The 21013-nt window shown below is 46.6% G+C and overlaps 1 protein-coding gene and 1 long non-coding RNA gene across 12 annotated transcripts in view; one reads left to right on the forward strand and one right to left on the reverse strand.

Annotated features, from left to right (window-relative positions):
• The first annotated feature begins 932 nt into the window (after positions 1–932).
• LOC120373576 lies at positions 933–11657 on the forward strand. Its single transcript, XR_005585596.1, has 3 exons — positions 933–1104; positions 5254–5617; positions 11000–11657. It is a non-coding gene; the product is annotated as an uncharacterized LOC120373576 (long non-coding RNA).
• Positions 1615–21013, reverse strand: part of LOC120373509 — a 45887-nt gene continuing 26488 nt past the window's right edge. For 8 of the 11 annotated variants that reach the window (XM_039492054.1, XM_039492074.1, XM_039492063.1 and 5 more), the window contains 6 exons: positions 12593–12673; positions 10968–11060; positions 10255–10444; positions 3588–3698; positions 2969–3058; positions 1615–1935 (listed from right to left, as the gene is read on the reverse strand). In XM_039492054.1, the coding sequence (XP_039347988.1) occupies positions 1681–1935; positions 2969–3058; positions 3588–3698; positions 10255–10444; positions 10968–11060; positions 12593–12673 (820 nt within the window). In that variant the 3' untranslated portion in view covers positions 1615–1680. Of the gene's footprint in view, positions 1936–2968; positions 3059–3587; positions 3699–10254; positions 10445–10956; positions 11061–12592; positions 12674–14177; positions 15675–21013 lie in introns of those variants that run through there. The other 3 variants (XM_039492095.1, XR_005585577.1, XM_039492102.1) reach the window with 3 other exon arrangements.

Genomic DNA, 21013 nt, shown 5'->3' on the forward strand with positions numbered 1-21013 from the left:
ATAAGGTTGAAATGATTGAATAATTTAGATGTAATTATTTAAAAACCACAGCACACATTGAACTTGACCTGACATCACTCTGGTATAAAAGCTGCTTAACAATGGTCAATTCTTACTCACAAACACAGAGCTAAACTGATGGCACAATTTGGGGATTAGGAAGACCCTAGGGTATATTGGCAGGGTCTCCAGAGCATTGGTGGGATATTACCCTTTTGGATCAAGGAGGTGAGGCTGGGCTAGTGAGATTCTCTCTCTCTCTCTCTCTCTCTCTCTCATTCATCCCCCACCTCCATTTTTCCTCTCTGTGTGCCCCCTATTAGTAAAAAAATACAACTTTTACAGAAACACCTTGTTACTTTTGATTTCTGCTTGTGGGTTTGAGAGCATTGTTTGTGCCTTTATAAAGCAGTGTTGCAGCAGCACTCTGCTCCCTGCCCAGCCTATCTAATCTAGGGATGAAGAAGAGAGGCAGAAATGGGGGACCAAATGTTACAGATGGTGGAAGGATTAGTTAAACCTAGCACTTCAAGAGAAGCAGTTAGGCTGTAATGGGTGGTGTGGCAAACCCAGGCCAAATGGCTACAAAGGGGGGGGGGGTAGCAATTAGTCCCAGGGGGGTTAAAAGGCTTCTCCTTATCCATTGAGGAGAGGCAGCTGTGAGAAATTAGGTTCAGCTGGAACAAGGGTTACCAGGGAACTAATGTGGTTCAGCTGGCCCCAATTGCTGGTGACCTTTTTAAACCCTCCCTGGCAGGGAAACAGGAGGGGAGTGGGAGAAGCAGACAAGCAGCCAGCCAATAGGTGCAGCAAGGCTCTGCCCTCTTCCTGCAAGGAAGACTGCACTCTGTCCCCAGAAGGGGAGAAAAACAGCAAGGGGCTGACTGAGAGAAGGATCAGCCAGACCCTGCGTGACTGGGAAGACTTTTACTTTGCCCAAGCCTGTGTCCCCAAGGCAAAAAGGGACTGAGCCAGCTGGGGAGAAGCAGGTACTTTGCCACAGTGGATAGGAGGTGAGGCTGCATTCCTACTGGGCTCCAATCACCCTTTGACATCTACAACTGGTCACTTATGTATACTCAGTCTTTGATCTCTGTGATGCTGGTGAGTCTAGTGAGTCCTGGAACGCAAGGTTGATATTACCATGTCCTGCATTTCCCTTTCCTCATTCTTGATTACTAAGGACATTTTCATGCAAACAGGATACTTGCTCCTTAACACCTCATCTTTATCCCCTCCTGCTGCTTATTCTCCAGCAGAAGGCATGATCCTGTTTGTTGTGGAGCTATATTGTGACAATGTCACATGCAGTGGACTGTGACTCCCAACTGTGGAGAATAAGCAGTGGATAATTTAAAAATGGAGATTTTGTTTTCACACAAATGACACTTGGAAGGAATCAGGGATAATAAGTTCCTACAGATTGAGACAGGCAGGAGCAAAAGTATTTCTAAGAAAAATGTTTTCCATGAGATATCTGGAGACGTATAAAACCCTATTTGTAAATCCTACACTCTCCTGTCTTCTCCCTGCCCCTCCAAAGCTAAATTACAAGAGCTAAAACCCAGGTATTTGCTGGATAAAAAAAAAAGACACATACCACCAGGCTGCAGGTTTACTTGTTTTTTTTATTGCTTTTTCAACACAGGGGTTTAATTTGACTCCAAAGAGCCATTACTTTTAATCATAGATTACACCCTTTCTAACTAGCTGTTTCCCACAGGTCAGCACTGGCCACAGAAACTTTATTGGAATAGAGCTTTCTATCACTTTATTGTCCACATGCTCTATGTAAGCTTCTGGGATTCTTCTGTTTGTAGTCTGCATAACTTTAATGGGCGGGTTCTGAAGAAGCAACAAACAACAAATTTTGTAGCACTTTGCTGTGAACTTTACAAGTGGCTGAAAACTCTGTTGATCAGGAGCAAGAGCACGCTGAAATAAAGCGAGGACAGTGATTATTGTAGGCACTCTGTGATGTTGTTATGATAATTGTAAAGCAGACTCTACCACCACCCTTCGACTCACTTTGCCGCTTCTAAATATGGACTAATATCAGTAAGTGAATTCCTAACCCAGAATTGATGGTAGTAGGAAAGGCATGTCTGAGGATCCTTTATTTTCTCTTCTCTCTCGTCTGGAAAGGATCTTGGGTTCAGCATGCCAGAGACCTGGCATAATTCCAGTAGCCATGGGCTGCCTTTGATCCTCATATCCCCATCGCTCCAAACAGAGCTTTGCAGGCGACAGGAGAAAGAAGAGCTGCAAAGTGATGCAGCAGCTCCATTGCAGCTCATATACTTTTACCACAAGAAACAGGACAGAGTCTGGTCTTGTAGAGTTGGAATATGGTTATTGAAACTTGGGTTCCACCCATTTACTGTTTTCCCAGTTCCACATAACACAAGATAGTATATGTCCACCTCTCATGACAAAACATGAAAACCAGATATAGACAGGTTTCAGAGCAGCAGCCATGTTAGTCTGTATCCGCAAAAAGAACAGGAGTACTTGTGGCACCTTAGAGACTAACAAATTTATTTCAGCATAAGCTTTTGTGAGCTACTGTGTTGCATCCGAAGAAGTGAGCTGTAACTCACGAAAGCTCATGCTGAAATAAATTTGTTAGTCTCTAAGGTGCCACAAGTACTCCTGTTCTTTTTGCAGATATAGACAATCTATTAGCCCCTTCTGACTGATGTAAGGAATGGTATCAGCAGGGTGTGAAGGGAGGAACATCCAGAGCTCCTCAGCCAGAGGGGTTTCCACAATGTCCGCTTTGAGAGGGGTGGAAAGAGAAGTAAAAGGGAGAAGCTAGACAGGAAAATTCTTGGGGTTTGGCAAATCCCAGCCCCATGGTAGAAGTGGACGATACAGCACAGAACTCAGTGGTGTGTCTTTTAATACCGTGAGTTTCACAGACATGTTTGGAAATGGAACCCCCTTCCCAGGCTTGGTACTTACTCACCCTACTGTTGGCTTGGTAAAAGTCTTCTCCATAGTTAAAATAGAGATTTTTAAGGTGATTCTTTATCTCTCTTGCCAGCCCAGGGGGCACCTACAAACCAAACAAAGAACAAAACAGCCTGACTTAGCTGAGATAAAATGGGAATAATCCAATTCCTGGTTATTGGCCCAACAGTGATTTGGAAACTTCCATCTCCCAGGGTCTGGGCAAATGCCCAGATTGGGACATGGGGTTGGAAGGAGGTTTCTCTCTTGTAAGTGCATTCCAGACAGTCAATGACAGGATTAGTGTGTCTCAGTCATGTGACCTACCACACTTCATATGACTCAGCCATTCTCCTGTCACACCAATTACAAACAAAGGAATCACAGTTCTCCCCTCTGCTCTGCCTGTCCTGCACAGCTCACAATTTAGCTCATGTTATTTCCATTGTAGCTGCCTGCCTATGTTAGGGCTTCCAGCATCGCTCACACTGGTGGTGCGGAACCAGGTTTAGCAACTGTGGGACATTTGAGATATTTCCCTTGTGTGAATAAGGCTGTAGAGAGGTGGCAGATCTAAGCAGGTTACCCAGCTTCCCGCTGCTACCCAAGTCCTACTGCGCTATAATGTTAAATACCTGCTGGCTGTCAAAGAGGCTTGTGGTTTTCTTCGAAACTGGAATCTCAAGGAGTTCAAAAATTTGCTCCAGTCTTTGTGACAGGTCTTCTTCACAAATGGAAAACACAGCCTGCGGTGCAAAGATAACAACAGATCATTGTAAATATTGATGAGGATCAAGAGTCATGGTGCAGTACGTACAAGACTTAAATCTCATCTGCAGCAGAGAGGTCATTCGACTGTAACATCCCTCAATCAGTAGAAATACACCTTGAATCCATGTGCAAAAATGCTTCAGCCAGCAGGGATTGAAGCTATCGCAGTAATCTGTGGAGGTTAATCAATTAAGTGAGTGCCAGTGTGGGTGCCTCCCACTGCACAATTGGTGCAGACATTTCTGACAGCAGTCACTCCATTTCTGTGCACCTGTGTTGTTCTCTTAATTGTACAGTGATGATTTTTCTCCAATACACCCAGCCTTGGAGCAATAATTAGAAATCAAAGCTAGATCTCCTATGTGGCACGGCAGAGCGCTAGTCATAAGGAAACCAGACAAGATGCTGCAACACTCTGAGCTGATGCCTAGTTGGAGTGAGAAATGGCAATGAGAAATTGAACGTGCTTGTCTGAATGCCAGGAGTGTGCCGCACCATTAGGTTGGTCTTTATGGCATTCCATAGGCCATGCTGGGCTGGAAAATAAGAGCTAACAACTGAGTCGTCAACATGGGTGGCGCATGAACCACCCGTTCAGGGAGGCTTCGGAGTGGGGTCTGCTACTGACGATAATACGGTAGAGCCGAAGATGGCATCAGAGGCAGAGTCCCGGGTGGTCACATAGTGATCTGTGAAAGTATGGGCAGAGACCCAGGTTGCCACCCTACACTTTTCTGAGATAAGGGCATCTTTAACAAATGCAACCGCAGTGGAAACAGATCTTGTGGTGCGTGTGTGGATCTCTGATAGAGACAGCGGGTTATGTGCATAGTAGCAGTGGTTCATGGAACTGGAGACCCATTTGGAGAGTCTTTGAGCTCGTATTGCGGAGCCCTTGGATCTTTCCTCGAATGAAAGAAAGAGTTTGGGAGACTTTCTCAAGTCCTTAGTTCTGCCCAAATACAATGCCAGGGCTCTCCTAACATCCAGCATATGTAGTGTTGCCTCCCTGTTGGCACGATGTGGTTTTGGAAAAAATACAGGGAGATGAATTAGCTGGTTCATATGAAAGGAGGAAACTACCTTGGGAGGAATTTGGGGTGTGGCCTCCAGGCGCTGAGGTAATGGCCACTAGAAATGCCATCTTCATGGCTAGGTGTAACACAGAGCAAGTGGCCATAGGCTTGAAAGGTGGTCTAGTCAAGGTTCTCAAAACTAGATTGAGGTCCCAGGCTAGAGTGGGTGGTCGGACATGTGGGAAGAGGTTTCCCATGCCTTTAAGGCATGTCGTTGGTTGGGCGAATACTGAACATCTGTCCACTGGATGGTGGAAGGCTGTTAGATGTACTTTGAGTGAGCTAAGAGAGAGTCCACTCTTCTGAGGCCTAGCATATAGACTAGGATCAAAGGGAAGGAGGAAGATGTTGGGTTTGGAATCACATCAAATTTGTAATTGTTTCCATTTTTTAAAGTAACTAGGATGAGTCCCCAATTTCCTATTATGTAGTAACACCTCTTTCACCTCCTCAGAGCATTCACTCTCTAAGTGTTGGAACCAAGAAGGTGCCAACCCTGGAGCTGAAGGATCTGTAAGTTGGGGTGAAGAATCCACCTGTCCTTTTGGGAGAGCAGGTGGGGAATGGGCCAAAGAGGAATCGGAGGACATACTGCCAGCTGTGCAAGGTATGGGTACCAAACTTGTCTTAGCCAGGAGAGAGTAATCAGTATAATTTTTGTTTTTTCTCGCCATAACTTTAACAGGATGTTGGACATCAGAGGGAATAGGAGAAAGGCCTACAATAGTTCCCTGCCCTGTGGGAAGATGAGAGCATCCCCCCAGGAACTGTTTCCCTAGTCCAAGGTTGGAACAGTAGCGGAGACATTTCTTGTTCTGGTAAGTAGCACAGATCTATTGTCAGAGTGCTCCATAGGATGAATATGTTGTGGAGCACTGCTGCATTCATTTCCCATTTGTGATTGTGTGAGAAATTCTGACTGAGATTGTCAGCTGTCACATTTTGTATCCCTGGTAGGTAAGTGGCTGAAAGGAGCACATTGTGGTAGATGCACCAGTTCCAAAAGTTTCAGCATTTCCATGTATCTGGTGCCTCCTTGGTGATTTATGTAAAACATGCAGATTATACTGTCCGTCATGACTTTTGTGTGAGTAACCCTGATGAATGGGAAAGTGGCATTTCTGACGGCTCTTAATAGTAAAAGATTGATATGACGAACTGCTTCCATGGGGAACCACTTAGAATATCAGGGTTGGAAGGGACCTCAGGAGGTTGTCTAGACCAACCCCCTGCTCAAAGCAGGACCAATCCCTTGACAGATTTTTGCCCTAGATCCCTAAATGTCCCCCCAAAGGATTCGGCTTACAACCCTGGGTTTAGCAGGCCAATGCTCAAACCACTGAGCTATCCTTCCCCCCACTTGCCCTGGACTTTGCAGTCATTAGGTGGGCTCCCCAGCCTATTAGAGAGGTGTCTGTTCTTAGAATCACTGTTAATGTGGGTTCTGCGACTGGAATGTCTGCATGGACGTTGTGTGGTTCTTTCCACCAGTCCAGGGAGTATTTGACCCTGGAGGGCATCAATAACAGCTTGTTCAGCCCATCCTTGTTCCAAGAGTAGACAGATCTGAGCCACATCTGCAAACATCTCATGAACAACCAAGTGTGTGGAGTCATAAAAGTGCATTCCACCATGTGCCTGAGAAGCTGGAGGAAATTCCTGGCTAGCATTTGGAGGCTGGCCTGGACTGTCTCTGAGACTCCTAAGGGTGTTGGTTCTGTGCAGTGGGAGGAATGCTTTTGCTTGCACTGTGTCGAGTTTGGCCTCAGTGAACTCCAGACATTGCAGTGAGGTCAAGATCGATTTCTGGGTGTTGAGTTGTAGACCCAGCTGCACAAACATGTGCATAATCATCTGGGTGGCTTGCAGGGAATCTTGGAAGGAATGAGCCTAAAGAAGGAAGTCATCCAGGTATGGGTGAATGACAATATCTAATGTTCATAGGTGTGCCACTACAATGGAGATCATCTTGGAAAACACCCTTGGTCGACTTGGTATGATGACTTGGTATGATGTTGCTTTCCCCTGCATTAACCACATCCACAACTATAGAATTAAGCTGAGGGTGCATGAAGAGGAAGTCTGCTTCCTTAGGGGACATGTTATACTTTTTGTCAGACCTTTCTCATGTTGGTGCAATGAAGGCTGGTGTCTGCCAGATGACCTTGGCAGGGTACATAAGCACCTGGTTGATTGGGAGTGTGCAGTATGTCTAACCATTTATAGTAGAAGTCTTTCACCTCCTCAAGAGGAATTTGTAGTGCATCCACCACCCTCTTAGTGAAGTGTTGGAAGAGCTTACAGTCATTGGCCAGTGATGGAGGATGAGGCATTACCACCTCATCTGGTGAGGAGAAGGAGATATTTGCCAGTGGGGTAGTTTCTATCTCTAGTCTAGCCTCCTGCTCCTCGTAAGTTTCTTCTTTGGGTTCCGGGGCTCAGGAGATCGAAGCTGCAGGGGAACATCTAGTGGACTCTCTATGGGAGACACGCAATGCCTGACGGGTGTGGGGCCTGTAGACTTCCCACGGATCCAAGTATGGCCACTGGGGGTGGGGAAGGGCATGGGTGGTGGTACCCACGGGTGACCATACCAGGAAGATTGACGGTTGGAGCGCGGGTGCAATCCCCAGTGTTGCAATGGTGAGTTATGGTGTGAGATCAGAGAAACATTGTCATCTTGGAAAATCTGACTCCCCACTGGAGAAGAGTGAGGCTGACAGGAGGCAAATGGCTCAGTGCTATTGGCCAGTAGCAAAGCTCCAGTACTGAATAGCAGGGATTCTGGCTCCTCCATGACCATAAGGTCACTCAAGAACTCCTGTGGTACTACTGATGGGCTTGATACCGTCAGGGATTGCCCGGTGCTGACTGATCAGTACTGATAGCCTGCTATGGGAGGCGTGCTCCGACGAAGGCTGCTTTGAAGCACTCTGTGCCGAGGGTCTTTTTGTCAGTGCCAATTTTTTTAGAGGTGGTTTAGTGTCTGTCCTTATCTCTGGTAGGCAGTGCTGTTGCTTCGGTGCCTTTCCCTTTGGGTCTTTAGGTGGTAAGGCAGAGTTCATACTGTGGGGTCCCTAAAATTTCTGGGTGCCATGCTTTGGAGCTGTTAGTGCTAAGGTGACCAAACGCATGGGGGATCACCTCTGGCAGGTCAAGGGGTTGGCTAGAGGCTTGGAGACCATTTTCTGAAGGCTTTGCGGGGGGAGTCAGTTGAATTTCTCTGTGTTTCCACCTCCCTGGAGGTTGAAGGCTCTGGGGATGATCTTCATCCTGGAGAGGATTCAGAACCTGGGTCAGATGCCAGCCTAAGAGCACCCTCTGTGAGGAAAAGTTCTAACTTCAACTCCTGGTTCTTTTGGGATCTGGCTTTTAGTTGCTGGTAGAAGGTGCACTTCTGGGGAATATGTGCCTCTCCAAGGCACTGGACACAATAAGAGTGTCTGTCCGTCACTGGGATTGTCTCATTGCAGGACAGGCACCTCTTGAAGCTAGGGGAACTTGGCATGCCCCTACAGGGGTGATCCCACAGCAAACGGCAGGAACAGAACAGTTGAAAGACAAAAAGGTTGGGTTTTTTTAACTGAAAAAACAGAAGCTCTAAAGCAGTGGTTCTCAAACTTTTGCACTGATGACCCCTTTCACATAGCAAGCCTCTGAGTGCGACCCCCCCTTATAAATTAAAAACACATTTTTTATATTAAACACGATTATAAATGCTGGATGCAAAGCAGGGTTTGGGGGTAAAGGCTGACAGCTCATGACCTCCCACGTAATAACCTCATGACCCCCTGAGGGATCATGACCCCCAGTTTGAGAACCCCTGCTCCAAAGGCACTGCAAAAGAAAAGGAAACTCAACAAATCACTATGAACTCTAACTATTTGCTACCAATATAAAGAATGTTAAGTAGTCAATGGACTGCTACACGTTCTGTTTGAGGCCAAAGGTGATCGAGAAGGAACTGATGGTGGTTCGCCTATGCAGTGCTAGTTAGACTCAAGGCAGACCATGTGGGAGGGTGAGTGTATATATGTAAAGGCCAAATGGACACTGCTACCTAAAGTCTCTGATTAGAGGTGCAGGGATGCAAATACACCTAAAGTGGAGCAACCATAGGGATGCATCTCGAAGAAGAATTCTCAGATTCTCTGCTGCCAGCGGAAAAGTACACACCACCTTACTCGATTCAATTCAGGATCACCACTCCATTTAACACACAGAGCTTAGATATATTGATAGTGAAAGAATAATACATTTTTTGTTAAAGGGCAAAGATTCAAACGGTAGTAAGTAAGAATATTGGAAACAGTTACGTAGAAAACAAAACCATAACATGCTTGCTAGAGCCTAAACTAAAGTCACAAAATATTCCCGTCTCTTACAGCAGTGGTTATCAACCTTTCCAGACTACTGTACCCCTTTCAGGAGTTGATTTGTCTAACATACCCCAGTTTCACTGCACTTAAAAACAACTTGCTTACAAAATCAGACATAAAAATACAAAAATGTCACAGCCACACTGGCACTGAAAAATTGCTTCCTTTCTCATTTTTACTGTATATAGTTATAAAATAAATCAAGCGGAATGTAAATATTGTGCTTACATTTCAGCATATAGTATACAGAGCAGTATAAACAAGTCATTGTCTGTATGAAATTTTAGTTTGTACTGACTTTGCCAGTGCTTTTTATGTAACCTGCCATCAAGTTAGGCAAATATCTAGGTGAGTTGATGTACGCCCGGAAGATCTGTGTGTACCCCCAGGAGTACACGTGCCCCTGGTTTAGAACCACTTTCTTACAGGATAGCTTACTTCAAGTCCTTTCCTCAGCATTTTCAACCAGGATGGCTCAGATCCCCCTTTCATAAGATCAAGCTTGCTGGGAACTTGTCTTCACTGATTGAAGGATGCCAGAACATCTCTCTCCACCCCCTAGATATACCAGGCCAGACCTTTGATCTTCATCTGAAAACAGGGCTCCCTTGGCTGTTTATCCCTTTCAGTTAATTTCCTTCTGAAGTTTCTGCAAACTCTTAATGAACATTTGACTCAGTATGGGAATAGAATTTTATTGTAAGACACATAACGGCCCACCAGAGAGATAAGTATCTTCCTCCTCTTGTCAGGAGAGTTTATCTCATGGTGCACTGCATTGGAGTGACCTGCCTTCAACTATCAGTCCTACAGAACCTAATTTTCAGTGGATACACTTAACTCCTCACGTATTCTCCATACATTCCTTTTACATTGATTATGATGTCACGTGTGACACAGGCTTTCATTACAGACCATACATGACATTCTTTTGATGAACCCAGGGGATCCCTGTACCCCTATGTCCTCGGCCAGTTGTCATCAAGAGGTGCTTAGGTCACATCTAGTTTCCTACAGTGCTAATATTTTTTCCAGACTTTATACATTTGAATTCTAGGATATGAATAGGAACAAACCTTAATTATGGTGCTACCTTTTTCATATGTCATTGGAAAGGTGAAGACACTTGCAGCACATTTGGCTTTCTCCCATTCATGTATCCTGAGCCTGTCGTACATCTCCAACACAACTGATAATCGACAGGGGTCATTCAAGTTCTCAGAGAACTTATGGCTTCCCATTGCATTGGCTGAGACAAGCACCAATCTAGGATGAAAAAAGTTCATTTTAAAATGAAAGTGCTAAATACAAAGGACACACACCAAGGCTAATGGGCTTTTAATTCATAAAGTGATAACTAATAATAAGCCTGAAATACTTTAATATTGCCACGTAATTCACAAGCACACAACCTCCACTCTGCAGTTCCCAATCCCAAACTCATATCCCCCTGACCAGTAAGCATCTGGGTGTGCCAGATTCTGTCTGGAAAAGTATCACCCTCACAGTGATATTCCACAAGTGGCAGCTAGCATGGTCTAAACAGCACTTGGGTTTTGTCTTGAGAGCTTGCCTCTTTCATCTGCACTTGGATACCGGGACAGACACAGAGCTGCCATAGTCCCCCATCTCACTGCAGCCAGTAGTACACACACCTCATGGAGACTGAGAATCTGGGGAGGGGACACTTTGGCTGCCAAGGTGGCATAGAGGGGTTACAGTGTTGGGAGAAGGATCAGACTCTTTGTAGAAAGATAAGCTCTGGAGGAAATATTTACAGATCTCCTACTTTTGCTCCAAGACTCTTTTCTGTTCCTTCAGCTTTTCACATTCTTCTTCCTTCTGATGAAACTCTTCTGCGCTGACCATTTTGGGAAGCTCCCTGAAATTGATTCACGACCATAATAAATATCACCAACCAACCAATGATGCACAAGGCAAGACTAGGATTAGCCATCCAGTCCAGAATCAAGTTATGAGACAGTCCCAACTTCTCACCCATCTATTCTGCAAGCCCAGCTCACAGGACAGTTATTGTCCCAGATGTATTTATGGCCTTGCAATGTTGTGATGCTGCTGCCACCTCTTGTGATGTTGTTGAATTGTGATAAGAGAATGCAATGTTGTCGTACAATGATGTAATGTCAAAGTCCCGGCCTGTGGGCCATCTGAGGCCTGAGAACCTCCCAACTGCAGCCCGCAGCTCCCGTTGGCTGGAGGAGAGGGACAGAGATACTATTCACTAGTCGCCGGGCAGAGTCAGCCATGGAGGCAGCATCATTAGTTGCCAGGCAGAGTCAGCCCTGGAGGCAGCATCACTTTTTTCCACAATGAATATAAACAAGTCAAAATACCGAACACAACTATCTGGTGCACACTTTGCTGCAATCCTGAAGTTTCAACTGCTCAGTCACTGAGGCCAAACATCAACAAACTGACAGAACTGAAGATTTGCCAGGTGTCTGGCAAACACTAATAACTCTCCGGCAGGCGAAGAATTGTATAAAGTTGTATGACAGTTTTATTATTTCTAAGAAATTTGAAATAAAAAAATACAACACAAACGTTTTCTTTTCTGAACATCATCTTCAGTGACATTATTGGCCTGCTGGGAGGATTTGAGGACTGGCACTGGCCCTAAGGTAAATTGAGTTTGAGACCCCTGATTTAGATACTGCAGGGATTCGCTAGATTCCCAGATATGTAAGTGAAAGGTGATGTGTATTACAAACTATGCTCTGATCCAGCACCCACTGATGTCAACTTCAAAACTCCTGTTGACTTTGTTAGAAGCAGGTTCAGGTCCTGTGTGCCAAAACCTTGGATAAGAAACATCTTTTGATGGACAAGCAACACTGTTTGTTCCTCTCTCCTGAGAATCCCCTTTCCCTGAGCACTAAAGTGTGGGCTGCTGTCTTCATGCACCTTCATAGATTTTGTTCAAAAGGTTGTGTTTGTAGACTCCAAAAAAGATGTACCAGACCAGCGGTTCTCAAACTGTGGGTCAGGACCCCAAAGTGGGTCATGACCCCATTTTAATGGGGTCTTCAGGGCTGGCTTAGACTTGCTGGGGCCCGGGGCCAAAACCCAAGCCTGAGGGCTTTAGCCTTGAGCAGTAGGGCTCAGGTTACAGGCTCCCTGCCTGGGACTGAAGCAATTGGGCCTCGGCTTTTGCCCCCCGGCCTGGGGTGGAGGAGCTTTGGCTTTGCCTCCCCCCCGCCCAGGGTGGCAGGGCTTGGGTGGGCTCGGGCTTCAGTCCCCCCTCCTGGGGTCCTGTAGTAATTTTTGTTGTCAGAAGGGGGTAGCGGTGCAATGAAGTTTGAGAACCCCTGTACTAGACAGATGGGAGGAGGGTGACTGGCCCCAAGTGAAGAGGCAATTCACAGAATAGCAATAAAAATACACAATACTCACTTCTGAGCGAAGCACTGACTCTTGCTGGTGGCCTTCTGTGATCTGGAACAACAGGAATCAATCCTGCTTCCTGCTTCCTGACTAGAGATGGGACAAACCAAGGTGAATAAAAGAAACAGATGGAAACAAACCAAAACCCAGAAACCTGAACTTTGGAGAAGTTCAGATGCAGTTCTGATCTGGCCTTTGCAGCTAGCCTACTGTACTTGATTGAACAAAATCTCTGGATCCAACTTCAGGGGCACCTCTTCAGATTTTGGTGGTGGTGGGGCGGGTCAACTTTAACAGTGATTTCAGGGGCTACTTTGGCACCTTTTTTGCAGATAACTTAGAAATTAGCTGGCAGAAGCACTGTATCTAATTCCTATATAAAGAAAGAAAAATAAAGAAATAATAGACCCACTCAGCTGTAATACTAACATGTTCTGACATCTTGTGTCAAGACACTTAAAGGGTACTGGTTAGGTTTAAAATTTTAATGTATATTCTTACTTTGTTACTAACTTTTGAAGACAACAACTGAAACAGTTGTAGAAAAATCTAGATGACTTTATATCACTTTTTTGCAGTTCACCAAGCTTGGAATAGGTCATTTAACCTTTGGAAACATTCTACTAGGGCAAGGTTCTCTGAGTTTATACTGCACCTGTCTGGGGCTCTGGAGTATTACCCCACTACAAATAATAGACATGAAACTGACCTTAAACAGGAGTGAAACTGACACTTTCAAGTCACTTTCACAGTATTGCCAAACCCAAATATTCAAAAATCATGAATCAGGCTCATGGGGTGACCAGATGAGAAGAAGAAAATATTGGGACACATCGGGGGAGTCGCTGGCGGAGCAAAAAAAAAAAAAGCGGAGTTCCGTGAAATATCGGGACAAATTGGGACAAACACCTAAATATCAGGATATGAGATTGGCTTTAAAATAATGAGATTATGTACAAGTAATAGATTTGGTGTTATTTTTATTTGCCTTCTGCTTTTTGAGCCTTTAGGGTAGAATAGGGTCACATTTTGAAGCTTTCTCCACAGCAACTAGGGCTAGAAACTTAATTTTTCTTTAAGAATGAAGGCTGAAATAATCATATATCCACTTGACTCCAAGAGCTGGGGCTTTAAGGAAAGCAATAATTATCATGTAAAAGTAGCAAAGAGTCCTGTGGCGCCTTATAGACTAGCAGACGTATTGGAGCATGAGCTTTCATGTGTGAATACCCACTTCATCGGATGCATGTCTAATTATCATGAGACTCACAACCAGGGGCGGCGCTAGCAATTTCACCACCCCAAGCACGGCGGCACGCCGCGGGGGGCGCTCTGGCGGTCGCCGGTCCCGCGGCTCCGGTGGACCTCCTGCAGACGTGCCTGCGGAGGGTCCGCTGGTCCCGCGGCTCCGGTGGAGCATCTGCAGGCATGCCTGTGGGAGGTCCACCGGAGCCGCGGGACCAGTGGACCCTCCGCAGGCACACCTGCGGGAGGCCCACCGGAGCCGCCTGACGCCCTCCCGGCGACCGCCAGAGCGCCCCCCGCGGCATGCCGCCCCAAGCACACGCTTGGCGTGCTGGGGCCTGGAGCCGGCCCTGCTCACAACAAAAGCATGAGAGTTGGCAACACTGCTTTCACTTCTGTTTGAAGGCTAGTAACTTTCCAGAAGGCTCTTAAACACAACACTACAGTGATTGAGTTTCATTTCTCATAGGAGAACATTTAAAACCAAACACCAAGAAAATTCCACATTTTAAAGTTGAGAAAAAAAATGGAGACTTCTGAGGTATATGAGGGCCACTGCAGGCAGGAAAGGAAAATAAACAGGCACAGGAGCTCTGGGAAGCTCTTCCTGTTGAAAGAAAGTTGGAGGGTCAAATCTGTTAGTCCTTTATCAAGTAAAACGTCTATTGCCACCAGCGCCTCCACTCATAGATAGTACCATGTGCTCCATAACTGCACACTTCCTACTTACATATCTGAGCCATCTTGACCAGGGCTACACATTTTAGACACATTGGCTCAGGGACTAAATTTTCTGGCATATTCTGAACAGTGCTGAGCACACAGATAGTGCCCAGTGAATAATACAAATCATGACAATAATCATCGCCTTTATGGACTCTGTGGATGCAATTTCTGTTCTTTGTTCTGGAATTAGCCTGGATACGTGAAACCCTAAGAATCTGAGGCAAAAACACACCTGATATTCATATAATACTTTCTCCTTCCTTCCTTTTCTTGAACTCGGAACAAAAAGTGACAAAACAAAATGGGTTTCTGTTAAAATGTAAAATTGCACAGCAACCATTGCTCTATAACCCAGCATGGGGCAGAACCTGCCATCCCATGGGAGTTAAGTGATCTCCTCTTATCTCTCTCTTTCTTCATCTTTTCTGACCCCTGTGCTGCTTTTCATGCGGTCAACCATGACATCATTCCCAAGCACCTGGGACCATTTCCTAGAGTCTCAGAGATCTGGCTGCCTTGGTGTTGCGCCCATCTATCAGAGTCTTCATTTTTGTAGCCTTCAACAGAGAAAGAGGCTGGTTTGCTAGATAGGGAGTTAGCCCTGAAAGACCTAGGTTCTACTCCCCCCATGGACTTCCTGTATGACCTCAGGCCAGTTCCTAAGGGACAGAGTTTTTAAGGCACCCAAAGATGCAGCTAGATATCTAACCTTTTAGGCGCTTTTGAAATTCCCACTAGGTTCCTTAAATACTTTTGAAAATCTGGCCTTTAGTCTCTCCATGCCTAAGGCCTTGTCTACACTACAAAGTTTTGTCAGCAAAAGCTGCCTTTTACTGACAAAACACACTACAAAGCTACTTTTGGCAGCAAAACTCTGCTGTTTTGCCGACAAAATAAAATCACCTCAATGAGAGGCATAAAGCTTTTTGTGGCAAAGTTAAAGTGACAAAGGTCAGTGTAGACACTGCTGTTTGTTTTGTCGACATAACTGGCTTCCACCAGTATTCCACAATGCCTGCCCTTACCGCTCTGCTCACTGTTTTGATCTCTGCTGCCCTGCAGGCTTGCGCTCCTCCCCTTTCAAAGCTCTGGGGAGTATCTGAGTGCTGAGCTTGCTGCTCTGTTTGGGGAACAAAGAGCAAATCATTAATGGGGAATGCTCTCGTTCTGCCCTCCAGTAGGAACACAGCTGCAGGCAGACTGCTGCTGCAGGGAAGGTGGGGTAGGGAAGGGAGACTGCTGTGCTGCTTTGACATTCCTCAGCACAGAGAGCTGCTCAGGATGCTGCTCCCCGGCTGAGGACCCAGTGGGAGAGCTTGGAGGTGTTAGGCCTAAATAAAATGTAACCCAAAGCCAGTTGTGTCAACCTGAACAAAGTCAAGCTAACAGCCTAACAGAGGTTTATGGGTAATTCATAAGTGGAAAGTCCCAGGGAGTTGCAGGTCTGTCTCTCACAAAGTTAAGCAACCATGAGATAAGAAAGGGACTGTATTCCTAGCAGGGTACCAAACGTACTGAGGTAAAAACAATTCGTTTAAAGAACTCATAAGAAGCCAAGATTCCAAACTTCCAGACTCCCTGTGCAGTACTCCCTGTTTCTGTTCTATGTCTATTCCTAACAATTACATTTTAGATTGATTAGTGATTGTTAAGGTATCATAAATCATGTAAAACATTTAATCTTGTAGAACATAAAAAAGAATGTATGGTAACAGTTTCTAGTTTCAAAAGAAGGGGGGTGGCTACTTAACTAGTTAATTGCAATTATGATGATGCGACGAAGCTGTCTATATAAACCTAGGTAATTTTGCAAAGAAGTTAGCTGGTTCTCTTTGGAGACGAGCTCGCTCTCTATTGTCGTGTGCACTCTTCAATAAAGAGCATTATATTTGAACTTTGCTGGTGTTGCCTGTCTCTTGCGGTCAGACAACGAACTTTGCCGTTTGGGGTACCAGAGTCCCCAACAGAGGGAATCACAGAACCATAGGCAGGCAGGCAGAGTGGGCTGCTTCTGCCAGAAGGGTGGGGGAGAGACTGCTGTGCTGAGCCAGGGGCTGGCATGGGGGGTGTCCCCCTCTACCTGCCTCAGGATAGGTTGGTCAGCCTGCTGTCTCCACCACCCCAGACACACCACTAGTAGCTCCCTCTCCCCACATGTGTCAGTTGAAAAGCAGCTGACAATCTACTAGGATATCCCTGGAATAATGGGATTGAGAAACCTGCATCACGTGACACTGTATCTGCTCCATGAGGCATTGCAAACCCTTCCCAAAGCATCCTGCAGCCAGTTGCATAGTGGGAAAGCTTCCCAAAATGCACTGCTCTCTGTGTCGATGCAAGAGTTGCTAGTGTGGATGCACTCTGCTGACATAAGGAGCTGGTGTGGACATGCAACAGCGATTTTAATTACAGCGACATAACTTTTGCTGACCAAACTAGTGTAAACAAGACCTCAGTGCCCCATTTGTACAATGGGGATAACAGCACTGCTCTACCTCATGAGAGGCTGCGAGGAGAACTAGGTTAGACACTGAGAGGTGTTCAGATACTATGGTGATGGGGCCACAAAAGTACCACAGATAGAGTGAAAACTTCTCTATACCACTGCTATCCCTTCCCTGGGGTTTGACCCCTTCTTTTCACCTCACCCCTAAAATCTCCCTCTTTTCTGAATGTAAACTTGGCTCTCAGGGCTTCACTGTATTTCTTCTGAGTCCCCTGGATTCTCTCTTCAACACCTCCTGCCCCCTGCAGAGGGATTCCTGTTTTACAGGCTCATTAATGACTTCCAGATCCTTGATTTAATCACCATCCCTTTCTTATCTTAATTCTCTGCCTCTGTAAACAAAATACTGATTCCCTGCCTAAGGGTACGTCTACACTACGGGATTATTCCGATTTTACATAAACCGGTTTAGCAAAACAGATTGTATAAAATCGAGTGCGCGCGGCCACACTAAACACATTAAATCAGTGGTGTGTGTCCACGGTCCGAGGCTAGCATCGATTACTGGAGCATTGCACTGTGGGTAGCTATTCCGTAGCTATCCCATAGTTCCCGCAGCCTCCCCCGCCCCTTGGAATTTCCGGGTTGAGATCCCAGTGCCTGATGGGGCAAAAATCATTGTCGCGGGTGGTTCTGGGTACAGCCTCACCGCTCCCTCCGTGAAAGCAGCAGACAACCGTTTCGCGCCTTTTTTGCTTGGTGAACTGTGCAGACGCCATAGCACAGCAAGCATGGACCCTGCTCAGCTCAATACCGCAATCGTGGATGTTTTAAACACCTCGCGCACTATCGTGCAGTATATGGTGAACCAGGACCTTCAAACCGAGGCGAGTAAGAGGCGGATACGGCAGCGCGGCGATGACAGTGATGAGGACGTGGACACAGAATTATCTCAAACCGCGGGCCCCTGCGCTTTGGAGATCCTGATGGTAATGGGGCAGATTCTATCCATTGAACGCCGATTTTGGGCCCGGGAAACAAGCACTGACTGGTGGGACTGCATTGTGTTGCAGGTGTGGGACGATTCCCAGTGGCTGCAAAACTTTCGCATGCGTAAGGGCACTTTCATGGAACTTTGTGACTTGCTTGCCCCTGCCCTGAAACGCCATAATACCAAGATGAGAGCAGCCCTCACAGTAGAGAAGCGAGTGGCGATAGCAACGCCAGACAGCTACCGGTCAGTCGGGAATCAATTTGGAGTTGGAAAATCTACTGTGGGGGCTGCTGTGATGCAAGTAGCCAAAGCAATCACTAAGCTGCTGCTACGAAAGGTTGTGACTCTGGGAAACGTGCAGGCCATAGTGGATGGCTTTGCTGCACTGGGATTCCCTAACTGTGGGGGGGGGGGGGCGATAGATGGAACCCATATCCCTATCTTGGCACCGGAGCGCCAGGGCACCCAGTACGTAAACCGGAAGGGGTACTTTTCAATGGTGCTGCAAGCACTGGTGGATCACAAGGGACGTTTCACAAACATCCACGTGGGATGGCCAGGGAGGGTTCATGACGCTCGCGTATTCAGAAGCACTACTGTTTAAACGGCTGCAGCAAGGGAATTACTTCCCAGACCAGAAATTAACAGTTGGGGATGTTGAAATGCCTGTCGTTATCCTGGGGGACCCAGCCTACCCCTTGATGCCATGGCTCATGAAGCCATACACAGGCAGCCTGGACAGTGGTCAGGATCTGTTCAATTACAGGCTGAGCAAGTGCAGAATGGTGGTGGAATGTGCATTTGGCCGTTTAAAGGCGCGCTGGCGCACATTACTGACTCGCTCAGACCTCAGCCAAACCAATGTCCCCTATGTTATTGCTGCTTGCTGTATTCTCCACAATCTCTGTGAGAGTAAGGGGGAGACCTTTATGGCGGGGTGGGAGGCTGAGGCAAATCATCTGGCCGCTGATTACGCGCAGCCAGACACCAGGGAGATTAGAAGAGCACACCAGGAAGCGGTGCGCATCAGAGAAGCTTTGAAAACGAGCTTCATCAATGGCCAGGGTACAGTGTGACTGCTGTGTTTGTTGATGAACACCCAACCCCCTTGATTGACTCATTCCCTTTAAGCAACTCACCCTCCCCCTTCGAGTACAGCTTATTTATGCAAATAAAGTCACTCTCGTTTAAAAATCATGAATTCTTTATTAATTCATTATAAAAAGAGGGAGAGAAGTAAGGGTGTGGTTTGGGAGGAGGATAGGAAGGATGGAGAAGGCCATTAAAAAAATTTCACAGTAACGACAGCCTTCTGGTTGGGCTGTCCACGGGGGTGGAGTTGGCAGGTGCACGGAGCCTCCCCCCACGCGTTCTTACACGTCTGGGTGAGGGGGATATGGAACATGGTGAGGGTAGAGGGTGGTTATACAGGGGCTGCAGCGGCACTCTGTGATCCTGCTGCCGTTCCTGAAGCTCCACCAGATGCCGGAGCATGTCAGTTTGATCACGCAGCAGCCCCAGAGTTGCATCCCGCCACCGCTGATCTTCCTGCCGCCACCTCTGATTTTCCTGCCAGTCTTCCTGCCGCCACCTCTTATCTCGGGTGTCTCTCCTGTCCTCACGTTCACTGGCATCTTTCCTGTAATTTGATACCACGTCCTTCCACTCATTCAGATGAGCTCTTTCATTGCGTGTAACTTCCATAATATCCGAGAACATTTCATCTCTCGTCTTCTTTTTCCTCCGCCTTATCTGTGCTAGCCTTTGGGATGGAGGAGGGACGCTTGAAAAATTTGCAGCTGCATGAGGGAGAGAAATATTTAAAAAGATACATTTTACAGAACAATGGTTATACTCTTTCACAGTGAACAGCACTATTCACCTTACATAGCACATGTGATTTCCCTACAAGGTCGCATTTTTCATCTTAATAGTGAGTGCCTGCAGCTCTGGAGTTACAGATCTCACAGACACAGGTCCAGGCCTCAGAATTCAGCTTGCATGCGGCCATGGTAAGCCACTGTCTTTCGGCTTCTGCAGTGATTTACCCCTCCCCCCAATGCATGGCTAATACCACGCTAGCTCCCTGCTAATCAACACCCTTCCCACCCCCCCACCCACTGCGTGGCTGGTAGCTTGGGGAAGATCGCCGGTGACCAAACACAAAAAAGATCATCGGCATTTCACTCCTTCCCTCCCCCCGCTTGGCTACGTGCAGGAAAGGTTTTTTTTTTAAGCTGCTGCAGTCCACGAACCCAGTAGGAAAATGGCCATCCCCCTTTCTTAAATTCCTGATTTTTAACCAGGTTATCCTGAACGATATCACTTTGCTGAGGATCACACAGCGAGATAAAGAACGGATGCTTCTTGAATGCCAGCAATCACCGGGACCATACGCTGCTATGCTTTGCCATGCAATGATACCTGATTACTTGCTACATGCATGGCGTGGTAAAGTGTCCTACCATGGTGGGCGGAACAAGGCTGCCTTGCCCAGAAACCTTCTGCAAAGGCTTCTGGAGTACCTACAGGAGCGCTTCATCGAGATGTCCCTGGAGGATTTCCTCTCAATCCCCGGACATGTTAACAAACTTTTCTAAGTAACTATACTGTCTGCGAATGCATCCCAAGTCCTCAGGGCAAATCAATCATTAAAAAACGCTTGCTTAAAAAACAATGTTTGCTATTTGCAAAGGTACACTCACCAGAGCTCCCTTCCATGGCGTCATTGTCTGGGATAGTTGCTTGGGAGGGCTGGGAGGAGGATAATTCCGTCAGGGTGAGAAAAAGCTCCTGGCAGCTGGGGCTCACGGAGTGCTGTGTGCTCTCTGCTAGGTCTTCCTCCTCTTCTTCATCTTCATCTTCCCCGTCCACATAATCCTCAGACATGGCAGAGATTACAACCCCCACCTCGGAATCCACGGTCAGGGGTGGGGTAGTTGTGGCGCAGCCCCCTAAAATTCCATGCAGCTCAGCATAGAAGCGGCATGTTTTTCAACCTGCCCCGGACCTTCCGTTT

The sequence above is a fragment of the Mauremys reevesii genome, linkage group 1 (assembly GCF_016161935.1).
Source record: "Mauremys reevesii isolate NIE-2019 linkage group 1, ASM1616193v1, whole genome shotgun sequence".
NCBI classification, from domain to species: Eukaryota; Metazoa; Chordata; order Testudines; family Geoemydidae; genus Mauremys; species Mauremys reevesii.